The 23,881-nt window shown below is 38.9% G+C and overlaps 1 protein-coding gene across 1 annotated transcript; it reads right to left on the bottom strand.

Annotated features, from left to right (window-relative positions):
* Nucleotides 1–123: 123 nt before the first annotated feature.
* golga7b (golgin A7 family member B) lies at nt 124–23,397 on the bottom strand. The gene is made up of 5 exons (XM_002936435.5): nt 22,924–23,397; nt 15,001–15,126; nt 5,490–5,642; nt 3,705–3,806; nt 124–2,549 (listed from the first exon to the last, which is right to left on the bottom strand). Exons 1-5 carry the CDS (start codon nt 22,933–22,935, stop codon nt 2,439–2,441), a joined length of 504 nt encoding a protein of 167 aa, XP_002936481.1. The 5' UTR covers nt 22,936–23,397; the 3' UTR covers nt 124–2,438.
* Between the last annotated feature and the right edge of the window lie 484 nt (nt 23,398–23,881).

Raw genomic sequence — 23,881 nt, 5'->3', positions numbered from 1 at the left:
CAAACCATATTATTACATAAAAAATCATGAAAAGGCTGCATATTTTTTAATTGATGTACACTGTAAAGTTGCTTGAAATGATGTTTACTTTATGTCCCCTTTAAGACATATTTTTTTCTGTCAGCCAACACCTAAACAGCACCCAAACAGTCCGCCGTCCTGGTGTTAGATACGGTGTAATATAAGACAGCAAAAATAGCACAGCAAATCCCTATCCTGTTGGCTGACATAGCGCTGGGAGGATGGGTTCTTAGTGGAGAATCTGTAATTAACATTACTGTTGCAAATAGCAATGTGTTCAGGTATATTAATGGTTCAGGTATATTAACAAAGCAGCAGGACAACAATCAGTTTCCAGGGGAACACCATAGTGCACTGAAGGGGTCTCTTCAATAAATTACAGATACAAATGTAATTAATTGTGCTACCCGAGAGGTATTATTCTTGAGTTAATTAAGCAGGTACCTCCACATTATGTTTACATATAATATGAAAGTGATAGAGAGCCCACAGTGTCTTTATTTGGTTTTATGAGTGAACAATGAGTTCTCAGTTCCATTGAGACCTGGTTGGTTTGTTCCAGTTATGGAGGGTGAAAGTTAAAGTGAAATTGCTCAGCTGGAATACCCAACACTAGCTTTGAGTTCTGGGGAAGACATCAAATGTGGGAAAAGTCTAAATGCATCTGTACACTAGGTCAACCATGTCCCATAGCGAGTTACTAGGATTCTGTCCCTTACTACATTCCAGGCTCCCGCCCTGGCACATACCCAGATGGGCACCGCGCATGCAATCTAGGGACCGGCACTGTATTGTAGGGGGTGTTTTCCAATGCAATAAGCCAGAAGACGATTGGGTGGCATCTAAGGGGCCACAATGTTCTTTGCACAGGGCATTGCAAATACCATCAAAAAACAGAATAGCACAATTGGGCTTTATTTGCCCAGTTAATATTAAAAGAACACTACAGTTGCTCTTGATAAATTAGAACATAATAAATTAAACTTAATGGTTTAACTTAGGAACAATGTGCAATTTAGAATCTGTGAGCTGATAAATAAATCTTATTTACTGTATTCTTAATCTGATATCTAATAACCTCATGTTTCATTTCAACCTAAAACAAAAGCTACTGAAAGAAATGGGTTTCACATTCTGCTCTTTGTGTTGTTCTGCTGCCTGCGGCATAATGACATTCTCCTTTTATTGTGTTATTTACAATCCTTGCATTATTTCTCTCATTTACAGGATTAAGGCAATAAAATCTGAGGTTCATTGTCATTGTGTTATATAACAAAACTGTTAATGTTGCAATAAACATAGCAAAGTAAAAGCTGTTTTTTTATACTTTACAACCCCCCAAATACACACACACATTTATAAACTGTATATTTATATTGAAATACTGCAGATTTATAGGTATACACATTATATACAGCACTCTGGAGGTCTTGTAATCAGCACCACTGTGTATTTATTGGTATTTATTATTTATTGAGTTTTTCAACCATTAAATACACTTTGGTGTTGTTAAAAAAAGGCTAGGGGTAGGAATAAGAGTCATGTGCCTTGGGTGCAACAGTGTGGGGGGGGGGCGCTGGGCACTTACTTCTTTTGCCTGTCATTCCCCTAGTTTCTGCCCATCTAAAGTCTGCACTCCTAGGCTTTGGGTGTTAAGAGGACAGGAGAAGAGTGGGTGGGTTTGAGAGAACTTACCTTGGCGCCCCCAGCCCTAAGCCTGCCCTGTATAGGGTGATTTACAGTGACTAGGCAGTCAAAACAAAGAAACTAAAACCAATAAATTATGATAATTCATTAGAAAAATATTAAATTTTTGCCCAAGAGTCTTGATATATTTTTGTCCTTTAGTGCCCCTTTCAATATGAAAAACATGAGAAATGGCACTGCTGTACTTTGAAGCTTACTGGATATGGGGTTTCTGGAGAGTAACTATATCACAAATGATATACTTTTGCCAGCTTTATTTTGTTCCCAATAAAGAGGGGACAAAGAAAGTCAATAGAATTCCAATATAGAGAAAAGCCCATGACGGTGACTATTAAACATACAGTACCTGGGATGGAGGCAACTATGTTTCATTTGTACACTTTGGGCTCTGGAAGAATTGGGAGCGAGGAACTGCGCCTTGTTACAATGACCTTCCGTATAGATACAAATAATAACCATGGAAGCCATATCATTCTTCAGAGTTTCTTTTATATGATCCTGTTGCTTAATAGGTCTGTGCACTCATTTCTAGATCCATATCTTTACATCACACTTTCTTTCAGGCCAAATTGCTGTGAAAGTTTCTCAGTTCCTTAAAAAAGAAGTCATTTAGCTTTGCCTTAAAACCTAGTACTCTGATATCTGAGTCTTCGGATTTCAGAAAGGCCATCATCTCGGCAGTACAGGTCCCCACAGGGACTCTCTGCCAGTCATCGGGCACGACTGGCCGCCCCTCCGCCGCCACCGCTGCTTGTGCTGCTGGAACTGCCACTGCTGCTACTGCCGCTGCTACACCGGTCCTCATAAACTGAGATCTCAATCTGAAGGGATTTAGTCAGGGGTAAACAAACCAGAGTATGAGTTGCTGCCGAGCCTTTACTGGCCCACAGTCACTCATAGTTGTACATTCTAAATAGAAGAAACACTAGGGGGGCTTATTAATCAATGTTTAAATTTGAAATTTGGAAAAATCCAAATTCAAATGATGGGTTCCAAAACTCAAATATTAGATTTTTTTTAAGTGCAAAACATTCCAAAAACTCGAATGTAAAAGTTCTGCATCTAAAAGGCTGCGAGTTCGAATAGAAGCAAACTTGATACATTTAAGTTTTATTCCCATGGTACAATAAAGATTTTGTATTCAACAAGCAAACATTTAAAGTTTAAAACTAATAAATAAGCCTCCTTGGGCAGATTTCTCATTAAAAATGAAGGGTAGAACATGATTTCATTGTGTTCAAGATTATTGGTGACATAAGTCTGTGACAATCATGTTCTTACTGTTTTATGATAGAAGCTATCTCCTGAAATACAGACATTTGCACTGATGCAACCAACACACAGTAAAAGAAACACATCATTTCAGTTATTGGCTATGGTTTTAGGCATGGAAATAGTGAGAACCTTCCACAACCCTGTATTATTAGGGCAGTACTAGCATGAAGGAGCTGTTCACTGCATTATATAGCTCAGTAGTTAATATGTTAGCAGACAACAGCTGTGGTTCTGGTACACTATATACATACATACATATATATTGCAGTCATTAAATATGGGGAATTTAGACCATACCAGGAGATGGGGAAGGTATACAGGGGCTCACCCCCTTTGTCATGGATTGGATTTATGAGCCACATTTGCTCCATCTGCTTTTATATTATAAGGTAACAGTAAACTTTATCGGTCACACTTTGTCACCTAGTGATAGATGATAGCTAGCTAAATTAATATATAGATAGATGATAAAATAGATGATAGATATATACAGATAGATAGAGATATATAATAGATATACAGTATAGATAGATTGTAGGTAGATAGTCGATAGATAGATGATAGATTGAAAAACAGAGAAATGTCTATAGACAGACAAATAGATATTTTAATTGATAGAACCGCAACTCATTTAGAACACATGCACCTATTTTTGAGAATGAAAGTCACACAGTGACTCAAAATTAGGTTGAAAAGGATACAACTCGCATCCCACGCTCCACAGGATCCGTAATTAGAAGGCCCCTGGGGGCGTAAATCTTCTCATTCTGTTCTTGGATGTATTTAGAGATCTTCTTCAGCACCTTCAACATTAAAGGAAAAGCTCAGGCACAGCCATAATATCTACGCTTCTTAAACAGGAGATTGCTGAGAAATGTCTGTGCAACATGCAATATACACAAACACACAGTATTTCTGCTATGGCAGCATTCCATTCCGCAAGTGTCCCTTCATGGTATTTAAAAAATATGAAGCAATCAAAATAAGACTTAGGAAAGCTCAAAAATGAAATAGGGTTGCCATTTCATCAGTTTTTGTGTTTTTTTTTTTTTCATTTATAAAAACTCTTACAAAGCATAAAACGTAGAAAAAAGACAAGGTTCTTTCATTTTCATTTGTTCGTGCTTTTTATATTGGGATCTTTAAATAAATGACTAGACATTTGTGGTTTTAGTGGAGATGAGTTTATTTGGGATTTTAAAAACCTCAAAATGTTGATAAATGGGCCTCCCCATATCAGCGTGGGCTGTAGGTGGCACTGGAGTTCCCAAATCTGCTACATCTCTATTGGTTAGAGCTAGCCCTCTGCTGTTTAGCGATTTGGAAACACTATTAAGGGGAACAACACCATAGGAATATCATTTTGCTAAGATATGTAGCACATTAGCAGTGTGAGCCAGCTCAGGTTTATATGCTTATTTTGCAGTTCGTAGATGAGCCCTTGATTCCCAGTTTCTTAGTGTGTATTCCATTGTTACTAAATAGACCCGAGGTGGGAACAAATTCTGCTGGGAAATTAATTTTCAACTTACAAAGGTTTGGTTTGTGTTGGACAAATGCCCAGCTCGACAGTGGTTAGATAAAGAGATTGGGCAATTATCCCTTCCAAAGCTCAGCCTGCTGAGTGGCTTCACGTTGAAACAACCTTTCCCAAGCGTTTAAAGGAAGGATTAAATCTGCTCACGGAGAAATAGACAGATAATAATGGGAAATACCAGACCTGACGTGCGACTCTACCCTGCTCTCAAAAGTTTCCTTGTGTCAATGTTGGACAGAGTTCAAAGCTAAAATATTGTACCAAGACTTGGTGACTCTTTGCAAATCCAAATCCCATTTCATACCGGCCATCTGCCCTTTAATAACGAGTCAAAATATGAGCGATTTCCCACCAATAACTTCCTCTTGAGCAATTCAGGGAAGCTTAGGGCAGGAATTTAAACTCAGCTGAAGAATATGGGCTTGGCTCAATGAGTGAAAAACATTGATGCATTTCAGTCCTCTCAGTAATCACTGCCAGGATGATTTACTATAAATAATACAGGTATAGGATCCATTACCTGGAAACCCCTTATCCAGAAAGCTCCCAGAAAGCTCATTAATTCAAAATGTTTAAATGTACGTCCCTTTTCTCTGTAATAATAAAACAGTACCTTGTACTTGATCTCAACTAACATATAATTAATCCTTATTGGAGGCAAAACAATCCTATTGGGTTTAGTTAATTTTTAAATGATCTTTAACAGACTTAAGGTATGGAGATGCAAATTACAGGAGAACTACCTATCCAGAAAGCACTTCGGCTCTTAACTGCTAAACTACATGCGTTAGAACAGACTGCTCGGTAACTGAGATTGTCATGGTATCTTCTTAAAAAAAATGCTAGTGATTGAATTAAATAACTTAAAAGAAAAAAAGAGGACGTAATTAAATATTTGTATATCTACATTGGGGGAGTATTCACACACAGGGGGAAGATCACTCTTTACCTTTTCATAGTGAGTTTCCATGCAGAAGAATATAAAGTAGGCCGTCACACAGGCCAAGCAGCCCTCCAGGTACGAGCTGCCCCCAATCTTCTCTGCTTCAATGTAATACATATTCAGGGTTTTCACTGTTTCCTCAAATAGCTGCTTCTCAATCTGACCAAGAAAAAGCAAAGAATGGCAACAACCAGGTAAATAGGATGTACAGGTATCGGACCCCTTACCCGGAAACCCATTATCCAGAAAGTTCTGAATTACGGAAAGACTCCATTTTAATCAAATAATTCACATTTTTATAAACAATTTCCTTTTTCTCTGTAATAATAAAACAGTACCTTGTACTTGATCCCAATTAGGATATAATTAATCCTTATTGGAGACAAAATAATCCTATTGGATTTAGTTACTCTTTAAATAATTTTTTAAGCAAACTTAAGGTAGGAGATCAGAATTATGGAAAGACCCCTTATCTGGAAAACCCCCAGGTCCAGAGCATTCTGGATAACGGGTCCCATACCTGTATGTGCTTTCCCTTTAGGTACCTACCTGCTTTGTTTGGGGAGGCTAAAGATGGGCCACACATAGACTGATCTAAAGCTAATGTGAGATTTAGCGGATTTGCTGCTGGCGTAAATAATAAGCCTCCCAACTACCTCTTGCCGTTCCTCTGACTCCCAGGGAAACTGCGTAAAAGTGCGGGTGGGAGTGCTTTTTCCTCCCTAAAATGCTTAGGATGTAAAAGTATTCATACGTGCACTTGTGTGTGGGGTTCTCCATCTATTTATGTTTGGGATCAGTTAACTTAAATGTGTTTTAGTTAGTTTTATAGACACTAGCTGGGTACTGATGTCCCAGGCACATTATATACAGTGACATCCAGTCTGTATTTACAAAACCAGCACATTATATGCAGTGAGATGCAGAGGGTACTGATGGCAAATATTCAGGCCCTGGCACTATAACACTGGCACTGATACACAGCATTGGTTTGTTTCCCAGCCATGCAGTCTCATGAGGGCTCCCCTGTAACTAACTAGAAATGAACAAAACAATGATAAAAAAAAAAAGGTAAAAAAAAAAAGAAAGTCCAAAAAACAACAATATATAAAAGCACAAGTAGCTTTTTCAGGGGGAAAGAGTTAATTTATGAAAGGAGCAGGGGTGATAGGGCTATTATAGATGCCAGATGACAAAAAATTATTTAATTTTAACTAGTGAATCAGCCTTTAGAACAAATACAGTATAGTACCTGTGGGAGTGGGATGATACAGTATAGTGCCTGTGGGAGTGGGATGATACAGTATAGTGCCTATGGGAATAGGATGAAATCTGCAGCAAAAGTTCAGAGTTGGTGAGAATCTTAGGTAAAGTTTACAGCCTGTAGATCCTTCTTAACAGGGTTGTCAGATTTATTTTTCCGAACCAGCCAAGTCAGCTCTAAAACCAACCCAAAACTAGCCAAAAGCCACTTTGAAAGCAGCCCAAAAATAGCCCAATGTGTGCAATGAAAGAAAAAATCTATAAAAAAAAGTATATATGGGAAAACATTTAAAAGCATATAATCACTATCCATGCCCTGCGCCCCCTCTCCAGTTACTGGGATGGCTGATAATTCCCTGCCCTCTGTGCCCAGTCCAGCTGGGAAGTCACTACAGAAATAGATTCAGAATGTTGCATTAACCCCAGACATGATATACATATGGGTGTGTTGAACTATAACTCTCAGCAGCCCCAAGATATCCTGAGAGTTATAATTTACGACCGCAGAACTGCCCCCACATCAAAGTAGAAAGTAACAGTAAAAAATGAACTTACAAAAAGGAAATAAAAATGGAGCCTCTGTCTATACTGTCCAATTGCATGCTGGATATTGTAGTTTTATATTAATCCTAGCTGTAGGCTAATTGTTAGAAACAAACTACATAACCCAGCATGCAGTAGAACAGGCACACTAGGGGAAAAAAAACTTTGGCTACAACTACAAACCCGCCAAGGCTCCAAAAATTAGCCCAAAACTGTACCTTGGCAGGTCTGTACTTTGGAAATCCACCAGGGCTTTAAATTAGTAGCCCAATTTGGTGGAAAAAAAGCCAATCAGTTTGTAATATCTCCCCAGGTCTGCTCAAATCTGTGCCTTGATTGGTCATTTTTACTGTCTGTCAAAAGAACTGTGCTCTGATCGGAGAAGCCACAAAATGAAAGATCCAATCAGAGCACAGCTGATTACAACAGAACAGGAGATTGCAGGAAAGCAAGAGGATTACTGAATGTTAAGGGCTCTGGTACATGGGGAGATTAGTCGCCCGAGGCAAAACTCCCTGCTCGCGGGCGACTAATCTCCCCGAGTTGCCTTCCCCCTGCCATCCCACCGGCGAAAATGTAAGTCGCCGGCGAGATGGCATTCGCGGCGGCGCGATTTCGCGCAAATCGCCGAAAAAGACTCGCAAGGCTTTTTCGGCGATTTCCCGAAATCGCCCCGCCGCGTCTGCCATCCCGCCGGCGACTTACATGTTCGCCGGTGGGATGGCAGGGGGAAGGCAACTCGGGGAGATGAGTCGCCCGCGAGCAGGGAGTTTTGCCGCGGGCGACTAATCTCCCCGTGTACCAGAGCCCTAAATGTTCCAGAGCAGAAACAGTGAGGTTTTTTTTTTTTTTTAATTTTTCAAGGTGCCAAGCAGGTTTGGGGAGGCTTAGCCTCCCCTATCTTTATTAAAAATCCGCCTATGTTTAGGTGCATCTTTTCTGGTGTGGGAACTTGCTGGGCATTGGAAATGGCATTTCAGTAGAGCCCCCTGGTTTCAAGTAAATGAAATACTACCTCTGGTGCCCAGCAATTTCCCACACCAGAAACCACAGACAAAATACACCATCCTATCTGTAAGTGTGTATGGATCCATGCATTTACCTGTATATCTCCCTCTCTTTTGCATCTCCGCTTTAAATGTTTTATTCTTTCCTACATTCTCTTTATTTAATCACCCCGTCTCACCTCAGCATCCCCCCACCTCTGTACATGCCTCCCTGTTATGGCTCAGTGTCTTCCATCTTATTCCATTCATTTTTCCATTATCACATTTGTAAGCAATTCTACAGCATACAAATACAGAGAAATAACAAATTGTCAGGTTTCACATTCTTTATTCTATAATAGAGAGCTTGTTTCTCATTCACAACAAAGAATGTGAATACATATTTACAATCTAAAATCCTGGATTTTGAAAACTTAAATTATTACAATTTATTGCATTAAGTACAGTACACAGACCATTTATCATTCATACATGCGTCCATAATATTGTCATAGAAATGTATATTTCTATTAAGTGCACTTTAAGATCTACTATCTGGGCAAATAACAACCACTGACTAAATCCCACTGCTATTAGTATATGACATTTTTCTTTTTTATGAAATGTTGATTATTAATATGAATTCTATTTAATGAAATACTTTTGATTAATTTTAAGGTATATAAATAAATGAACTGTTTTTAATTCTGATTATGTTCTCCACCTATTTGAATTCATTGAGACTTACAATCGAGTGCGATATAGAGGGCGCTGCTCTTTTTAAATTAACTAAGTTGAATTATATAGTGCTCAGAGGCAACTAATAGTTATAATCAGTAACTACTGTAGATGTTACTGGGCCCCACAGCAAATGTTTTTTAGGGAACAAAACATTGGTAAGCTGAACAATTCTATCGAGATGTATTGAAATTGCTCACTAATTAGGGACTTTCTACAGTCCAGATTCCTTTGTAGTTACGGCCCTTGGTTTAGTGTGAGAAAGGAGGATAACTGGTAGTGATGATCGAATCTGTCCAGTTTCGCTTTGCCAAAAAATGTATTGAAACGCCGAAAAATCCGCAAAACACCTTTTGACGTGCAACTTTTTAGTGCCCAATTTGACGCAACCGCCACTTTTTTTGACATTTTTTTGTGAAACAATTTGCCAATAGCGAAATGCGGAAATTAACTGCAAATCTATACCTGGTGATAAAATTTGCTCATCACTAATAACTAGTATCAAGTGCCAAACAGGCTTTGAGTGGTGGAACATCTACTGGACTGCACTATCCAGCAGCATCTCTGGGCTCCTTGCTCTCCAGTATTATCAATATTTTCATTCCAGCATGGAAAACAGATAGTTAAATCCTAAACTGTTGCAAACATTTTGCTGAGCTGTAAGTTCCATTATATCTCAGTAACATATTCCCACCAGTGATAAATCAATCCCCATATGTGTATGAAGAATGTAGTTGGCTATGGCTGCTAGAGAATATCATGACAAATTCAATACATTTATTCTTGTAATGACTTGCACTAAGCATTTATTCATGTATTTATTTATTTTCTTTGCTGGGTGAAGGAGTGTTACATAGAGTTGGCTGGCTATTTTTACAGTATATTTGATTTAAAGAACTTTTATTATTTTTACATTATTTTCATTATTATTGCTTAAGTTTTGGGGATATAACTGGCAGCCACTGTACCCAACCCACAAGGGACACATAATTAGCCTGCATGTGTTTCCCTGGAATCTAGCTCGGGGGGATGAGGATGACATATGTGTGAACACACGGAATCATTCTAGGGATAGAACAAATCCCTATTAACAGTGATTGATTTTGATAGTGGGAAGGTTTGGGCACCAGAATCTTTGTGTTTTGTCTTTGCAGTGATACAATTATTTACAGTGAATTTAATATATCTGTAATGTAACAGGGATAGAACCCCCCCCCCCCAGCCCTATTACAGGGCAAACATATGAATAGAAAGGGGGGTCATATTTACAATTGCAGTGAGCAAAGTACAATTTTGAGCACAATCACCATGTTTTTTTCCACAATGCAATGCTTTGTCCCAGAATTCCAGCTTTAAGATGGCCCAGTCTGAACCTTACAACAAAAGAAACCATAACATAGATGTTCTCTTACTGCTGCCCCGACATCGCTTCCATGTTAAGGTGGCCACACACGTGGCGATTTTTCTTTCATGCGACCATCGGTCACTAACCTTCAGGGCTGAAACGGCAGATAAGGAGGTAGAAACAATAGGATTTCTACCTCCTTCTGCCGATTCAGCCCAGAAGGCAGATTTTGATCAAGCACCTTCTATGGCACCCGATCAAAATCTTTTAACCAGGCCGATCGGCGAGTCGACTGATATCAGCAGCCTCCTGCGATATCGGTCGACTCGCCGACTTACCATACACGCACCGAATGTATGGTACGAAACAGGGTTTTGTACAATATTATCGGTGCGTGTATGGCCAACTTTAGACCTAATGGTGGTGCTGTCAAAGCAGCTCTGATAGCACATAGAGTGCCCCTACTCCCTTCTTCTCAACCTTTTCCTTCTTATCTTTTACATAATTACACAGCACAGCTTGACAAGCATTTCATTATCCAAAGGTTTGTGCTTTGCTTTCATACCACCCAGCTCACTTTCATGCCCACAGGTAGGAAGAATGGGCATAGATTTAATATAAGTTGGCCAATTAGACTGGACATGAATAAACTATAAGAGGGCCAATTAGACTGGATATATCAAATATAAGAGGTCCAATTAGACTGGATATAGATTACATATAAGAGGCCCAATTAGACTGGATATATATTAAATATAAGAGGACCAATTAGACTGGATATAGATTAAATATAAGACGGCCAATTAGACTGGATATTTTGAAGAGCCATTTAAAGAAAAACTATACCCCCAAACAATGTAGGTCTCTACAAAAATATATTGCATAAACAAGCATATATGTATAGCCCTGCTTCATCTAAATAAACCCTTTGCGCAAAAATATACTTTTTAGTAGTATGTGCTATTGGGTAATCCTAAATAAAATATTGGCATTTTAAGACTTAAGGGCTTTATTACTGGTCATGCGATTTCTGAGGGAGCACAAAGCCCATCCCTAAATGGTGGCTCAAGGGAAAGGATGTAAAAGGGCAATATTTACTGATATATATATTCCAGTTTAGCAAGATTCTTTAATAGGTCACTTAACATAATATAAACTATGTATTGGTTAAGTATTCATTCTGGGGGTATAGTTTTCCTTTAAGAGTAGACTAGAGACAACTCTAGGACAAATAGGCTTCCCTCCAGACTGGAAGAATGGAGGATTCTTCTTAATACCTAGAAATGATTTTATTTTTCATTGAGAATTGTGAAGTTGTGGAATTCTGGAAAGGCTCCTTGGAATGGCTTTTTCATATACTAAGGGATAAAGCTTTGTCCGTGCCTATCATGGCTTGTGTTGTTGCCTCTTGAGTCAGTTCTGACCAGGAAGCAATCTTAATGAAATTTCTTCATGCAATTTTGTGTGGGTTTCCCCAGGTCTGCCCCACAGTCTAAACATATTGATTGATAGGTTAATTTAGCTCAGTGTGTCTATGATAGCAAAATAAGATTGCAAGCTCTGGCAGCACTATATCCAGAACAATAAATGATTTATTTGCAGTCAGCGAGTGTCTACGATAACCGTTTTACTTCATAAACCCAAACAATCTTTTAAATATAAATAAAAACATATTTCAATTCATTTTGATTTCCAGTACTTTAATATGGGTAACATCAGTCTTGCAACTGAATGTCATTATTTTATTGTAATAACCGTTTTGTTATAATTCCTGCTGGCACATTTCACATTTTCATTTTTATTCCTAAAAATAATTTGAATATATCTGCCTCAAAGAGATGTTTTCACATAGAAAGTGTTCTCCTCGGAAGCAACTGATGCTCGCTGCATGCCTACAGTCATTCCGATAATTAGGATAAAAAACAACACACCTATCTCCCTTTCTCTTGCAGCTTGCTGCCCCCATGGCTATTCCTCCATTCTGAAGAAATTCCCCATAGAATCTTCTGCTCTGTTGATTAATGAGTGTTCTCCAAGCTGACAAGCAGCTACAGGAGCAGAGATATTTTGTAGTGCAAACAGAAGGAAAGATCTCCTTTGAGCAGGCTTAAAATAGAATGTGCAAATGACTGCGGCAAAGGCCTAATATATTTGCCATCATGTACTGTAACTGCTGCAAGCTATCAGCTCCATAGTCAAGTTATGTGGCCACTATTATGTACAGTATTTATTATAAGGAATATTATTGCCGCACAAGTGATGAGCAAACTTTTCCGCTAGACATGGATCTGTGCTGAAAATCCACTTTTTTCCATCTGCAGATTTTGCCGAAAAAATGTTTGCCCACCCCCAAAATGTAGCAAGAAAAAAGCCAATATACTTAAATGTATTTTGCGCAAAAAAATGGGCATTAACTAATGTATTTTGTGCAGAAAAAGACCGAGTGAAAAAAATGCACGTTTTTCTGTTTTTCAAATTTTTCAGTTAAATGAGACAGATTTGCTTATCGCTAGCCTTCACCTTGATTAAAGAAGGGAATTATTGCTTCGCCATAAAATTTGCGAAACGGCAAAATATTTGCAAAACGCATTTGTCACGCAATTTTTTTGTCGCCCGCGTCTTTTTTGTCGCCCACATATATTGTTTGTCGATGCGGCTATTTTTTTTGTCGCCCACGCTTTTTTTTGACGCAACCTTTTTTTGTTTTTATGCGACCACGCCCAATTTGACACGCAGCAAAAAAAATCAGCGTGACTAATTTTTCCGCAACAAATTTTCACTGAAGTTTCTCGAAACAATTCACCAATGCTGTAATATGAAAATTCGCTGCGAATCCATGCCTGGCGAAAAAATTAGTTTATCACTAATTATAGAATACAGATATAAGTAATGCAAAAATACAATGCTGAACATTATATAGGGTGATAGATGTGGTCTGTATTTAACCTCCAACCTACTGACAGGAGGGATGCAATTAAAATCATTATTAATAGATTTTAATTGCATGAAGTGTGCTCATGCAATTTTTCCCTGCATTCAGTTAAATCCCATTCTTTAATGGCACTGTGCCAACTGACACCATTCATTCATCAATCAAGGTGCTTGTGTCCAAAGCCACTCCTTGTACCTGTGTAATTGCACTCAGTGCTTGTGCACTTGACTTGTCTCTTTTGGCACATATTTACACTGGGGAAGCCTGGACCTTCAAGGTGGCGATGGCGGTAGGTCCAGGGTTTCCACAGTGGGCACCATCAATAGATACAGCATAGTTGCACCTAAAGAATCACGTGCAACAACGTCAGGTTTATCTCCCTGTTGAGCCTGCAATTACCCTGTGGTTAAAAACATGGTGACTTGCATACAAAATTGCACTTTGCACACTGCATTTGGGCTCGTAATTGAGTGCTCTTGCATTTGCTTTTAGTCATATTCTTTGTTTGATGGCATGTCAGGAAATGTGTGTGATTTATCCAAGCAGTGCTATACTTTCCCTGCCACATCTTGCACCTCAGACATTTGCATTCAGGCTTGGTTGTGTGGTTGGAAGTGGATTCACTGATGCAATGATATACTCACGCTGCACAAAGATTGTTTGTCATTTAAATCATCCCGTGGCCCAATGGAGCAGAAAAGTCAAGGTCCATCCCATGCACACAATTAGATTAGTTTCTAACCTGCCTGTATGTTTTTGGAGTGCACATGAGCACAGGGAGCAGCTACTAACAACTTATGGATGGTTCCCTCCAGACCCTAGGACTGCAAGGCACCATTGTGCTTCCCCTGAATTAGTTTTATAGAATTACACAAGCATTGATTTTCTATTTATGACATAATAAAAAATCTGGAACAATTGTAGCACAGTTGTAGCACAGGTCTAACAAGGCCATTACAGTCCAAACTGCAATAGAATAGCATCACATCCATAGATTTAACCTCAGGCTTAATACTTTTTGTACTGTGGTACATCCAAACATATGATGTACAGTACATGTATGGGACTTTAGGGGAGCAGCTGAGAGAGCACCCTGAGTAGTGTCCTTGCACAAATGTATCAGTATGGATAACTCTATTAGGCTTATTTATCAAATTTTCTTTGAGTTTATTTTTCTAAATTGAATAAATTCGCACATCAAATGGTCACTTATTTATTAATAAGGAAGACTCGTTCAAATAAACTCATATACTTTTGAATTTTTCGCGTTTAAAACTCAAAGAACTTGGAAAATGTAAAAAATTTGAGTTTGAAAATATGGCTTGACTTTGCCTACAACAACTCCCATTCCCATGACTAAGTACCCCTTTTGGTACGAAACGAGTAAGACTTTTTTGGCATTATGTGTATGGATATAATAAACTAAAATGTTTTTACTTCAATATTGAGCTACTTTGTTTACTTATTTTTGGGAGTACCAGAGTCAGAGTGCCTGCCTGACATTTTACTTTGTGAAATCTCCTGCTTAGTTGGCCTATGTATGTCCAAAATCAGTTGACAGACAGGTATCAGAATGAAACTATGGGATACTGCATTAACAGTATCTGTCATATGCAACAAATATGATATTCTTTTTTGTAACTTGTTTTTCAGACAAGTGGACATTAATTGTGAAATTTAACATATTAATCAATATCCAAAAATGAGTACCCGGCTTTCTAGTTCTGTTGGGAACTTTGTCTGGAACTGACACATGGTTCCATCACTGTAATCCCTTTGTATAAAGACTTTTGTGGCCAGAGAAGCGCTCCTCCTCAGCTCTTGCAGGTTGTGCATCTAAAAGACATAAAGGAATAAAAAATAAATAAATTATTTATAGGAATTTCTAGCAAGACATTACAACAGAAATAGATGTGGGCCTGTTAAAGCACCATGCAGCCTTATCATAAGGTAGAGATGCAAGAACAATAGGGGAAGGCTGAATAGCTCAGCAGGTTCCACAAAATAGCTTAGCATCCCCAACCACGGAACACTGTAATTAAACATTGTGTTAAACAAACAGGAGCCCGCGCTGCCCAAATCTATTGAAATACAGTAAACAGATCCTTTACATAATAATGCTGAAATAACCAATTAAAATTGCATCCTGTTGGCTGGTGGATGCCCTGCTGGTTTGCTTAGAATGCAGCCACTCTGTGGGGCTTATAAAATAAATCATGGGCTGACCCAGAATCTGAGCCTGGGAATATCTTGTGCCCGAAGTGATGAATAACTTTATGCAGGTCATGGATCAGAACCTCCCACTTCCCCCTGGCTGCTATTAATCCTACAGAGGAATCTGCTGGAGTCAATCGTTGAGTAACAGCTTCTCAGTGGCTTTTTTTTTTTAGAGAGGGTGGGGAAGCATTTGTAGGCAATAGGAAAGCCGTTGCTATTACTTAAGTGGTTATAAACCAGAGACCGCCCCCCCCCCCCATGGCTAATATATGTCATGGGGTTACTGGGAACTGTAGCTCTATAGTAAATCATCTTCTAAAAGGACACATGTGACACTGCTCCTTAAATAAAACAGTCAATTCCTTTTAAGCCTGTGATATATATAAATTCTTGAGACGTAATAACATAATTACAGCAAAATGTCCAATTAAAGATACTTGGTTGCCTTACTCTCTATAAACATTGAATATGTCATGTAACAATGGTAGACCAGTTAATCCTTATTATTTATGGATAATGCTATTATTAAATATGTATTTCCTAGGTTACATGCACTCTAGCTGATTTAAAGCAGTACAGATATGGGATTATTATATGGAATGCTCTGGACTTGGGGTTTCCCAGATAAAGAATCTTTTCATAATTTGGATCTCCAAATCTCAAGCCTCCCTTTAAGTACAAGCTACTATTTTATTTGGAAAAAGTGTGACATTAGCCTTAGTCTAGATCTTTGTCCATGAAGCACCATTGTACTGGTACTGCTAACAGGTGTGGGCCCTGTAATGCAGAATGCTTGGGACCAGGATAAGGGACCTTTCCATAATGTAGATACCTTAAGTCTACTAAAATAATTTAAACACTAATTTCACCCAACTGGATTGTCTTGACATCAACAAGATTTGATTCTTAGTTGGAATCAAGTAGAAGGCACTTTTTTATTATTAAATAAAAAAGGCAATCAATTTTAAAAATGTTAATTATTTCATTAAAATGGAGTTTATGGGAGATGGCCTTCCTGTACTTTGAAGCTTTCTAAATAACAGGTTTGCGGATAACAGATTCCATACCTGTTGTCCTGAGGAAGACACCCCTTTGTCGTGTCTGTTTTTGTATTTTTGATATAAGACCAGTGTGCATCAGAGTATTCTCTCTTTTGTATGTATGTAGGTGGAAAAGAAGGCAACATTTTCTAACTGATTTGAACCTGGCATTTGTTACAAAAATGGAGCGCAGGCCTATTCACAATTCCATACTAAAAACACATTCCATACCTGTATAATGAAAGCTTCACAGTTTAATATGTCGATATCTGAACACCTATATGTATAGCCAGAATTAGAGAAGATGCAGGAATAATATATGTGAGTGTGTGTATATATGTTCTTTGCAATAAAAGTATACATTGATAAATGCATCTTTTCATACTGGCCTGAAACACAGTAGACTACCACCAGGGCTGCCATCAGAAATTGTGGGACCCCCTACAACGTATTTGTCTGGGCCCCCCATAAACAAAAGAGTGTAGTACCCATATTATTGGCTATGCCCCTTGTATGGGCTACATAAAAAATCAACTAGCAGGCAGGTAGGTTTTGCTAGGACAAAGGGCTATACTTAGGGACAGATTATGGATGTCTTTTTTATTTCAAGCACAGCTACTATGATTCAAACTCACCAATTATTTTACTGAAAAGCTGGGGTGTATCTATAGAAGACCCTGCAACCGCTGGGGGCCCTATGGGACTGATAAGCAGCTCCAACATATGTTTATGGAAAATGTCTTCTTCCCAAAGTTTCTTGGGCCCAATGAACAGTCATTTCACAGTTGAAAAGTACATGCTGGAGATAGCTCATATCATTCAGTAAATATCTCTCAATATAAACAGTCAATGTTTGGGGGCAGTGGTCAGTTTGCCCTTAGTTTAATCCCCACCCACCATCCTGCCCCTCTTATACTGTTCTGCATTGTCATTACTTGATGTTTAATTTACATACATTTCTATGTAAGGTAAAGAAGTATCTCTAAAAGTTTCATAAGTAAATTACATTTTAACATGAATTCATACGCAAATTACCCCCTCAGGTGAAAGTAGCAAAGTGCATTCATTCCAGCTAGAAAACTGAGAGTGAAGATTGCTATGTACTTGTTGGCAGATACCATACGCTTGGAACGGGGGATCCCAGACAGTTGTCACCGGCTGCTGATGGCTACTTAAGGGCTCACATTTGGAACAGAGTATCTACATAGCACATAGCAATTTTCCTATTCTGTATGTTTTTGCCAAGATTATTCAGACAGAACTGCTAATTAGTAACTTGTGTTGAGCATCAGTATTACTGCCAGTGCCAAACTGGGCAAAATGAGCACATGTAAAACTGGAGAGATTCCTGGGGAACTAGTCATTATAAAGGAAACAAGCTACAATGCAAGGGTACAATGCAAGGCCTGTTGTTAAATGAAAGGAACACACTTTAAGGAACAATGACACTAAAAAAAAAAAAAGAAATGGTGTTTTATCTGTTATCTGCTATACAACCTTTGCCTTTTCTCCTAGCTTGAATGGCTGTAGTACAGTTTCTGAAGCAAACACACAACTTTTACCAGTACAGGACAACAGTACATTATATTTTTATTACTTTGATACACTTTTATTTTTTGGTGTTACTGGTCCTTTAAGTACTCTTAACACAGTAACATACATTGTAAGTTAAGTTGAAAAAAGACACAGCTCCATCGAGTTCAACCTTCATGCCTATATATAACCTGCCTAACTGCTAGTTGATGCAGAGGAAGGTAATAATGTCCAATTTGACCACTGAATGAGATGCACACTGAAGGTCAATTCTAATTGTCACATAAAAGCTAATTTTTAGATGAACTACAACATAACTAAGTGAGGGTAAATATCCCATAGCAATCAAACTGCAATTAATTTTCATATGCTATCTGGACACCAAATATGCCATAAACATTTACCATATAAATATGTATAATCCCACCAACCAATCCCTTCCTTTGATGCAGTTGAAAACCTGCTACATAGGGATACATAGGGAACAGTGTGCTCAGTGTCACCTTCATACTAGTAATGGGCGAATAGAAATTTTTCCCAACACAGTCCAAAGTCCCCTTCAGTCCCCTTTGATAATTCACATAGGGATTGGGTCAGCCACCATAGGGGTTAGCACTATTCATATTGGAAGGGCCTTGCCTACGAACAACATAAACCTGCACCTAAAGCACACCTTATTGGCCCACACTGCCCACCAGCAGGTTTGGGGTCAACCCCTCCCTGTAGATCAAACGTAATTGTCTCATTGCTCAAGAAATATTATTACAGCACTAAAAGATAACCCAGCTTGTCTCTTGTCCTTCACTGGAAATACATAGCTTGTTGTACAGAAGAGAAGCACACACCCCTCAGTACTAAAGCTCTTACTTAATAATGCATGAGTAGTAATCAATGTATTTAAAATAAAAAGCAACAATTAGAAATGATCTACGTATGGCAGCTAACGGCACACATATACAGGAAGACACACAGGACCTTAATGTAAAGTCAGAGACAGACTGCCAGACAGGAAGGATAGGGTAATGTATTTCGAGGCTCAACATGCATTATATATATATGTGCTAACAGAGCCTAATCTCACAGCTGAATATATTACAGGATTAAACAGATTTAAGAACAGATGCCAAGTAGTAGTAGCAGCAGCAATAGGGTTCATATGTACATGGTTATTTTTCTACTGGGGAGAATGTGCTCTTCTGGGCCAGTATCTACGAAGAAGCTGAAAACAATTGGGAACCGGGTGGCCTATTGCCTGATCCTGTGCTACAATGGAACCCCACCGAATTGCAGTATTAATAAGTGGGGCTCATTTACAATGGTGTGCAAAGTGCAAAAATCAATGGCAAAAGTAATTTTGCAGCTATAGGTGCAACTCTTTACTTAAAAAAACAGAGCCGCCATTTATGACCACAGAGCCTAACCGGTTAGGCACTGCGTAACATTTGGGCAACACGTGGGTGGAATATAGGTGACCAGTGGCACGTTCCTACCTTACATAGTTACACAGGGTTATAAAAAGACCAGCGTCCATCAAGTTCAACCATTCCAAGTAAACACATACCTATCTATACACTTACATACATAAACTATATATACTAACATCAATACCAATTTTAGTATCACAATAGCCTTGGATACTATGCTTGTTCAAGAACTCACCCAGGCCCCTCTTATAGGCATTACCAGAATCTCCCACCACAACATCACTAGGAAGGGTATTCTCCAACCTCACTGCCCTCACCGTGAGGAACCCCCTACGCTGTCCAAATGGAAGCTCCGTTCCTCTAATCTAAAGGGGTGCATCCTACAGGACACAGAAGCCAGTAGCACAAGTAGAAGGGGAGCCTTATACAGAGTAGCAAATGCTACAGTGTATAGGACCTAAGGGAGCAACTTTACAACCATTATGGCTCTAGCACTTGTACAACTGGTGAGACATTGTTTATTTTATGTGCCCTTTTCCTTTTAAAAGACCAGTACATACCTTGCACAATCAAGACTTTTATGTGTCCCTGTATTATATTATATTATTTTACTCTTAGTTTCGCATGCGTTTAAGTGACGGCTTCCAGCTCTACACTGTTATATGCCATTTAGCACCCTTCTTAGAAAGCAATATTTGAATAATATAAAGAAATGTTAAACCCATCAATTATATAGACTTCAACCAGTAAAGAAATGTAAAGAGTCATATCCTTATTACTACCGCACAGTATGAATCACACAATGAGAACAAGGGAGTCTTCCATTAAGAGGGAACAATTCTAAGACACATTCAGCGCACATCCTCCCACACAGATCCCCGAAATAGAACTACTCTCACTGCGAGGAGAGGCACGATGCTCTCACTTTCACCCACATCCCTCTATTTGCTGACACACTTCTGTGCATATTTAAATATATCAATCCTGACATTTTTTGATCAGACAAAAAAAATAAGTCATGCTTTGTCATTCATTCCATTTCTAAGTGTCTTCTTCTTCCTTCACATTTCAACATCTGTAACTTGCTTAGCGAAGGTTTTCCTTGTCCTATGTCATATGAACAGGCAGCCGGGGCTTCTGTTTATTTGTTCCAAGTTTATTTGTACATTGAACTGAACAAAAAAAATAAATACATGAGGGAGAATTTACTATTGCCCTGGAAACAAGTGCAAGAGCACTAAGGGGAGCTAAGCCTTGCACCAACTGGTGCATCCAACCTTGCTCTTGATGATTATCAAATCCCCTGCATTACTCTGATGATCCCCAAGAAAGGCAACGCTGTTTTCTAGCTGGGATCTCACCTACCCTCACTGTACTTTAAAAATCTAGTGAATGAACTTCAAATGGTAGAATATTCCATGGAAAGTTTAAGCTAAAACACTATTTCCTTCTCAGGATTTTCACTCTTTTCTGTGACTGAGCAGCAAACCCAATGCTGATTTACATTCTGTACAAGGCACAGAGGCCCTACCCTACTTGTCAATTACAGAGCTAGAATTCTTTTTTTTAATGGTCATCATCAAACCCTACCCCCCATGGGCTAATTCATTCTGTAACAGGGTGTAAACTTGCTGAGATTGTTATGTAACTTTGGCACAACAGATAACTTCATTTCAAAATTGTGTTTACTATGTACAACTTCTATTCAAGTATTTTATCTACCTTATCTCACTGCTGGATCCTGATATATTGTGCCCAACCTACTTTCTGCCTTACCATTCTTGTGCTCATACTGAGCGGTACTTATCGGCGAAGGTGCTGGGGTGCGTGCATTTGTACCAAACCGAGCAATGCGAATGGGAGCAGGGTGAAGCTCCCTAGAAGGTGTCAGGTGATAGAGATGACAACCAGTTTGGTTGGGGCTGATATACAATGCCATGCTGAATTATGCAAAAAGGCAAAGTTTTGGTCAGAGTTGTCATATTCTAGTTTCCCTTTAAACAATGAGAATGTATTTAAGTCTATGGCTCCTAAATAAAAAGCTTACACTTTAACTGGATGATCAGGAAGGCAGACAAAGCTGTATGTATTACTTTTATGTGCACATCTCCCCACTGAAGGGGCAATAATGAGATATACCTCTGGGAGCCATTTTAGCAGGATTTTGATGGAGTGGGTGTGACTTGTTAACTGATGGCCATTAATAAAAATCATGCAATGAGAAATATAACATAACAGAAATCTGAAATACCACACAAAACTGTATTGCAGAAAATATGCTATGCAAAATATATTCCATTTTTTTTTTTTAAATTCAACCCACTGTACCCAATAAACACTAATGGAGAGATAACTAAACAGTCACAATAAGTACCCTATGCCTATGCCCTTTACCAATGTGCCTTACTAATTACTGGCCAAAAGCAGGAATTGGAGAATAGATGCTTTAGGTATGTATATATAAAAAATAAATGATGATTACATAGGAGTAACTTTTCAAATATATACCTGCTGTAATTACTAAAAGGTACCATCTCTATATGATTTATGTTGCAAAATAATGACTTTACTGTTGTTTTATGGCCTGGGGTTGTACCAAGGGAAACTTTACTAAGAATAAGACGAACCATTCATATATATATATATATAACATATATACAAATCAATATAGAACAATAACAAAGTGATCAATGATAGTTATTATTCCACCTGTCTCCTTCTAAACACATATGTTAAAGTACTGTATAAGTAAATGTTCTGCTTCATATACTTACAGGGTAATGTTTTCATAGTAACGAGTAGTATTTAGAATCAGGCTGAAAATGGAACTTTATATGGAACTTTTACAGGAAAGTTGATCTGACTGAGAACCATTTATGGGAGAAGGATCTGTATGAAAGCCTATAGGTGCCATAGAGCGTACATAGGGGGAGGGTAACAGGGAATAATTATATACAGTATATATATACAGGTATAGGACCCGTTATCCAGAATGCTTGGGACCAAGGGTATTCCGGATAAGGGGTCTTTCTGTAATTTGGATCTCCATACCTTAAGTCTACTAAAAAATCCATAAAACATTAATTAAACCCAGTAGGATTGGTTTGCATCCAATAAGGATTATTTATATCTTAGTTGGGATCAATTACATGGTACTGTTTTATTATTACAGAGAAAAAGGAAATCAGTTTTAAAATTCTGAATTATTTGATTAAAATGGAGTCTATGGGAGATGGGCTTTCTGTAATTCGGAGCTTTCTGGATAACGGTTTCCGGATAAGGGATCCCATACCTGTATATATATATATATGCAGGTGGGGTTTCTATGTGAGGACTCCAGCTCTTGCTAATGTACAGTTCCCAAGTTGCCTGTTACAGAGAGGTCCATCCCAGGTACCCAATGGCTCTTGGGGACTTACCTCGGTTGCCATGTTTGTGCAGATGGGAGCAGCTCCGGCACACACAGGGCTTGCTAAGAAGCAGACACCCTCCCCTCCTCCCGTCTCAGAATGGATTGGGATACTTTGTATCCAGCTAATTTCGCCTCTCAGCGATACTTTCTATTCGAGCTGATATTCGGTATCTGCCTCTGGTCGCTCAGCTTCCGCGGTTGAATTGCGAGGCTTTGTCTGTGTCCTGGGAAATCCCACACCTAGTCCCGCGGTGCCGAATCAAATCTGAAATGGCTTTCCCGGTACCGAAGCTCCGTCCGCGGCAGGACACTGACACAGCAGCAACGGCCGGGATACGGGTAGCGCTACCGCTCTCCGCGGTTCTGAAATCCCTCCGCCCGGGTGAGTGTAGCCCTGACCGTGGTGCTGAATGGTAATGCTCCGCCACTGACAGTCTGGAACATCCGCACTGTCTCCTACTCGCCTCACAATAACCGGGGGAGGAGCCTCGGCTTCTTCACAGAAACTGATTTCAACCTCTCGCCCCACAGAGCGCTCAAACGCTCGGAACCCCCGAGAAAACGTCACTGCGCTGCTATTAATAGAAAAGGGAAATGAAGAAATAAAAGACTCCAACTGCAGTAGTAATACACCGTTATACACAGACATATGTCAGAAACCTGAAGTACCCCCACCCCCCAAACGAAATTACTAGTGCACACACACACAGATATGCTCCAATTGGGTCTGTTCTGTCAATTTGATAGTGATGATAGTGTAGTGTCCTTTCTACATCTGAGAACATACTCTGGGATCTTTGTGTTACTCTATATAGTTATTAATGCAGTGTCAAAACGAAGGAATAAAAATAGTCTAAAAAATGTGGCATGTATGAGTACAGGTATGAGATTTATTATGCAGAATGCCCCAGGGAGGGGTTACTCCTGATAAGTAGTGATGAGCGAATCTGTCGGTTTGAAAAGAT

This window comes from Xenopus tropicalis, chromosome 7 (genome assembly GCF_000004195.4).
Source record: "Xenopus tropicalis strain Nigerian chromosome 7, UCB_Xtro_10.0, whole genome shotgun sequence".
NCBI classification, from domain to species: domain Eukaryota; kingdom Metazoa; phylum Chordata; class Amphibia; order Anura; family Pipidae; genus Xenopus; species Xenopus tropicalis.
Note: the sequence above shows the minus strand (reverse complement) of the source record. Positions and strands in the feature narration are given on the sequence as shown.

Excerpts from the sequence above, each read along its gene's own strand:
- golga7b (XM_002936435.5), bottom strand. Across the intron at positions 5,643-15,000 it reads CAACAGAACTAGAAAGCCGG|ATTGAGAAGCAGCTATTTGA; the intron begins GTACTCATTTTT and ends TTTCTTGGTCAG. Across the intron at positions 2,550-3,704 it reads TGGAGCGTGGGATGCGAGTT|ATTGAGATCTCAGTTTATGA; the intron begins GTATCCTTTTCA and ends AAATCCCTTCAG.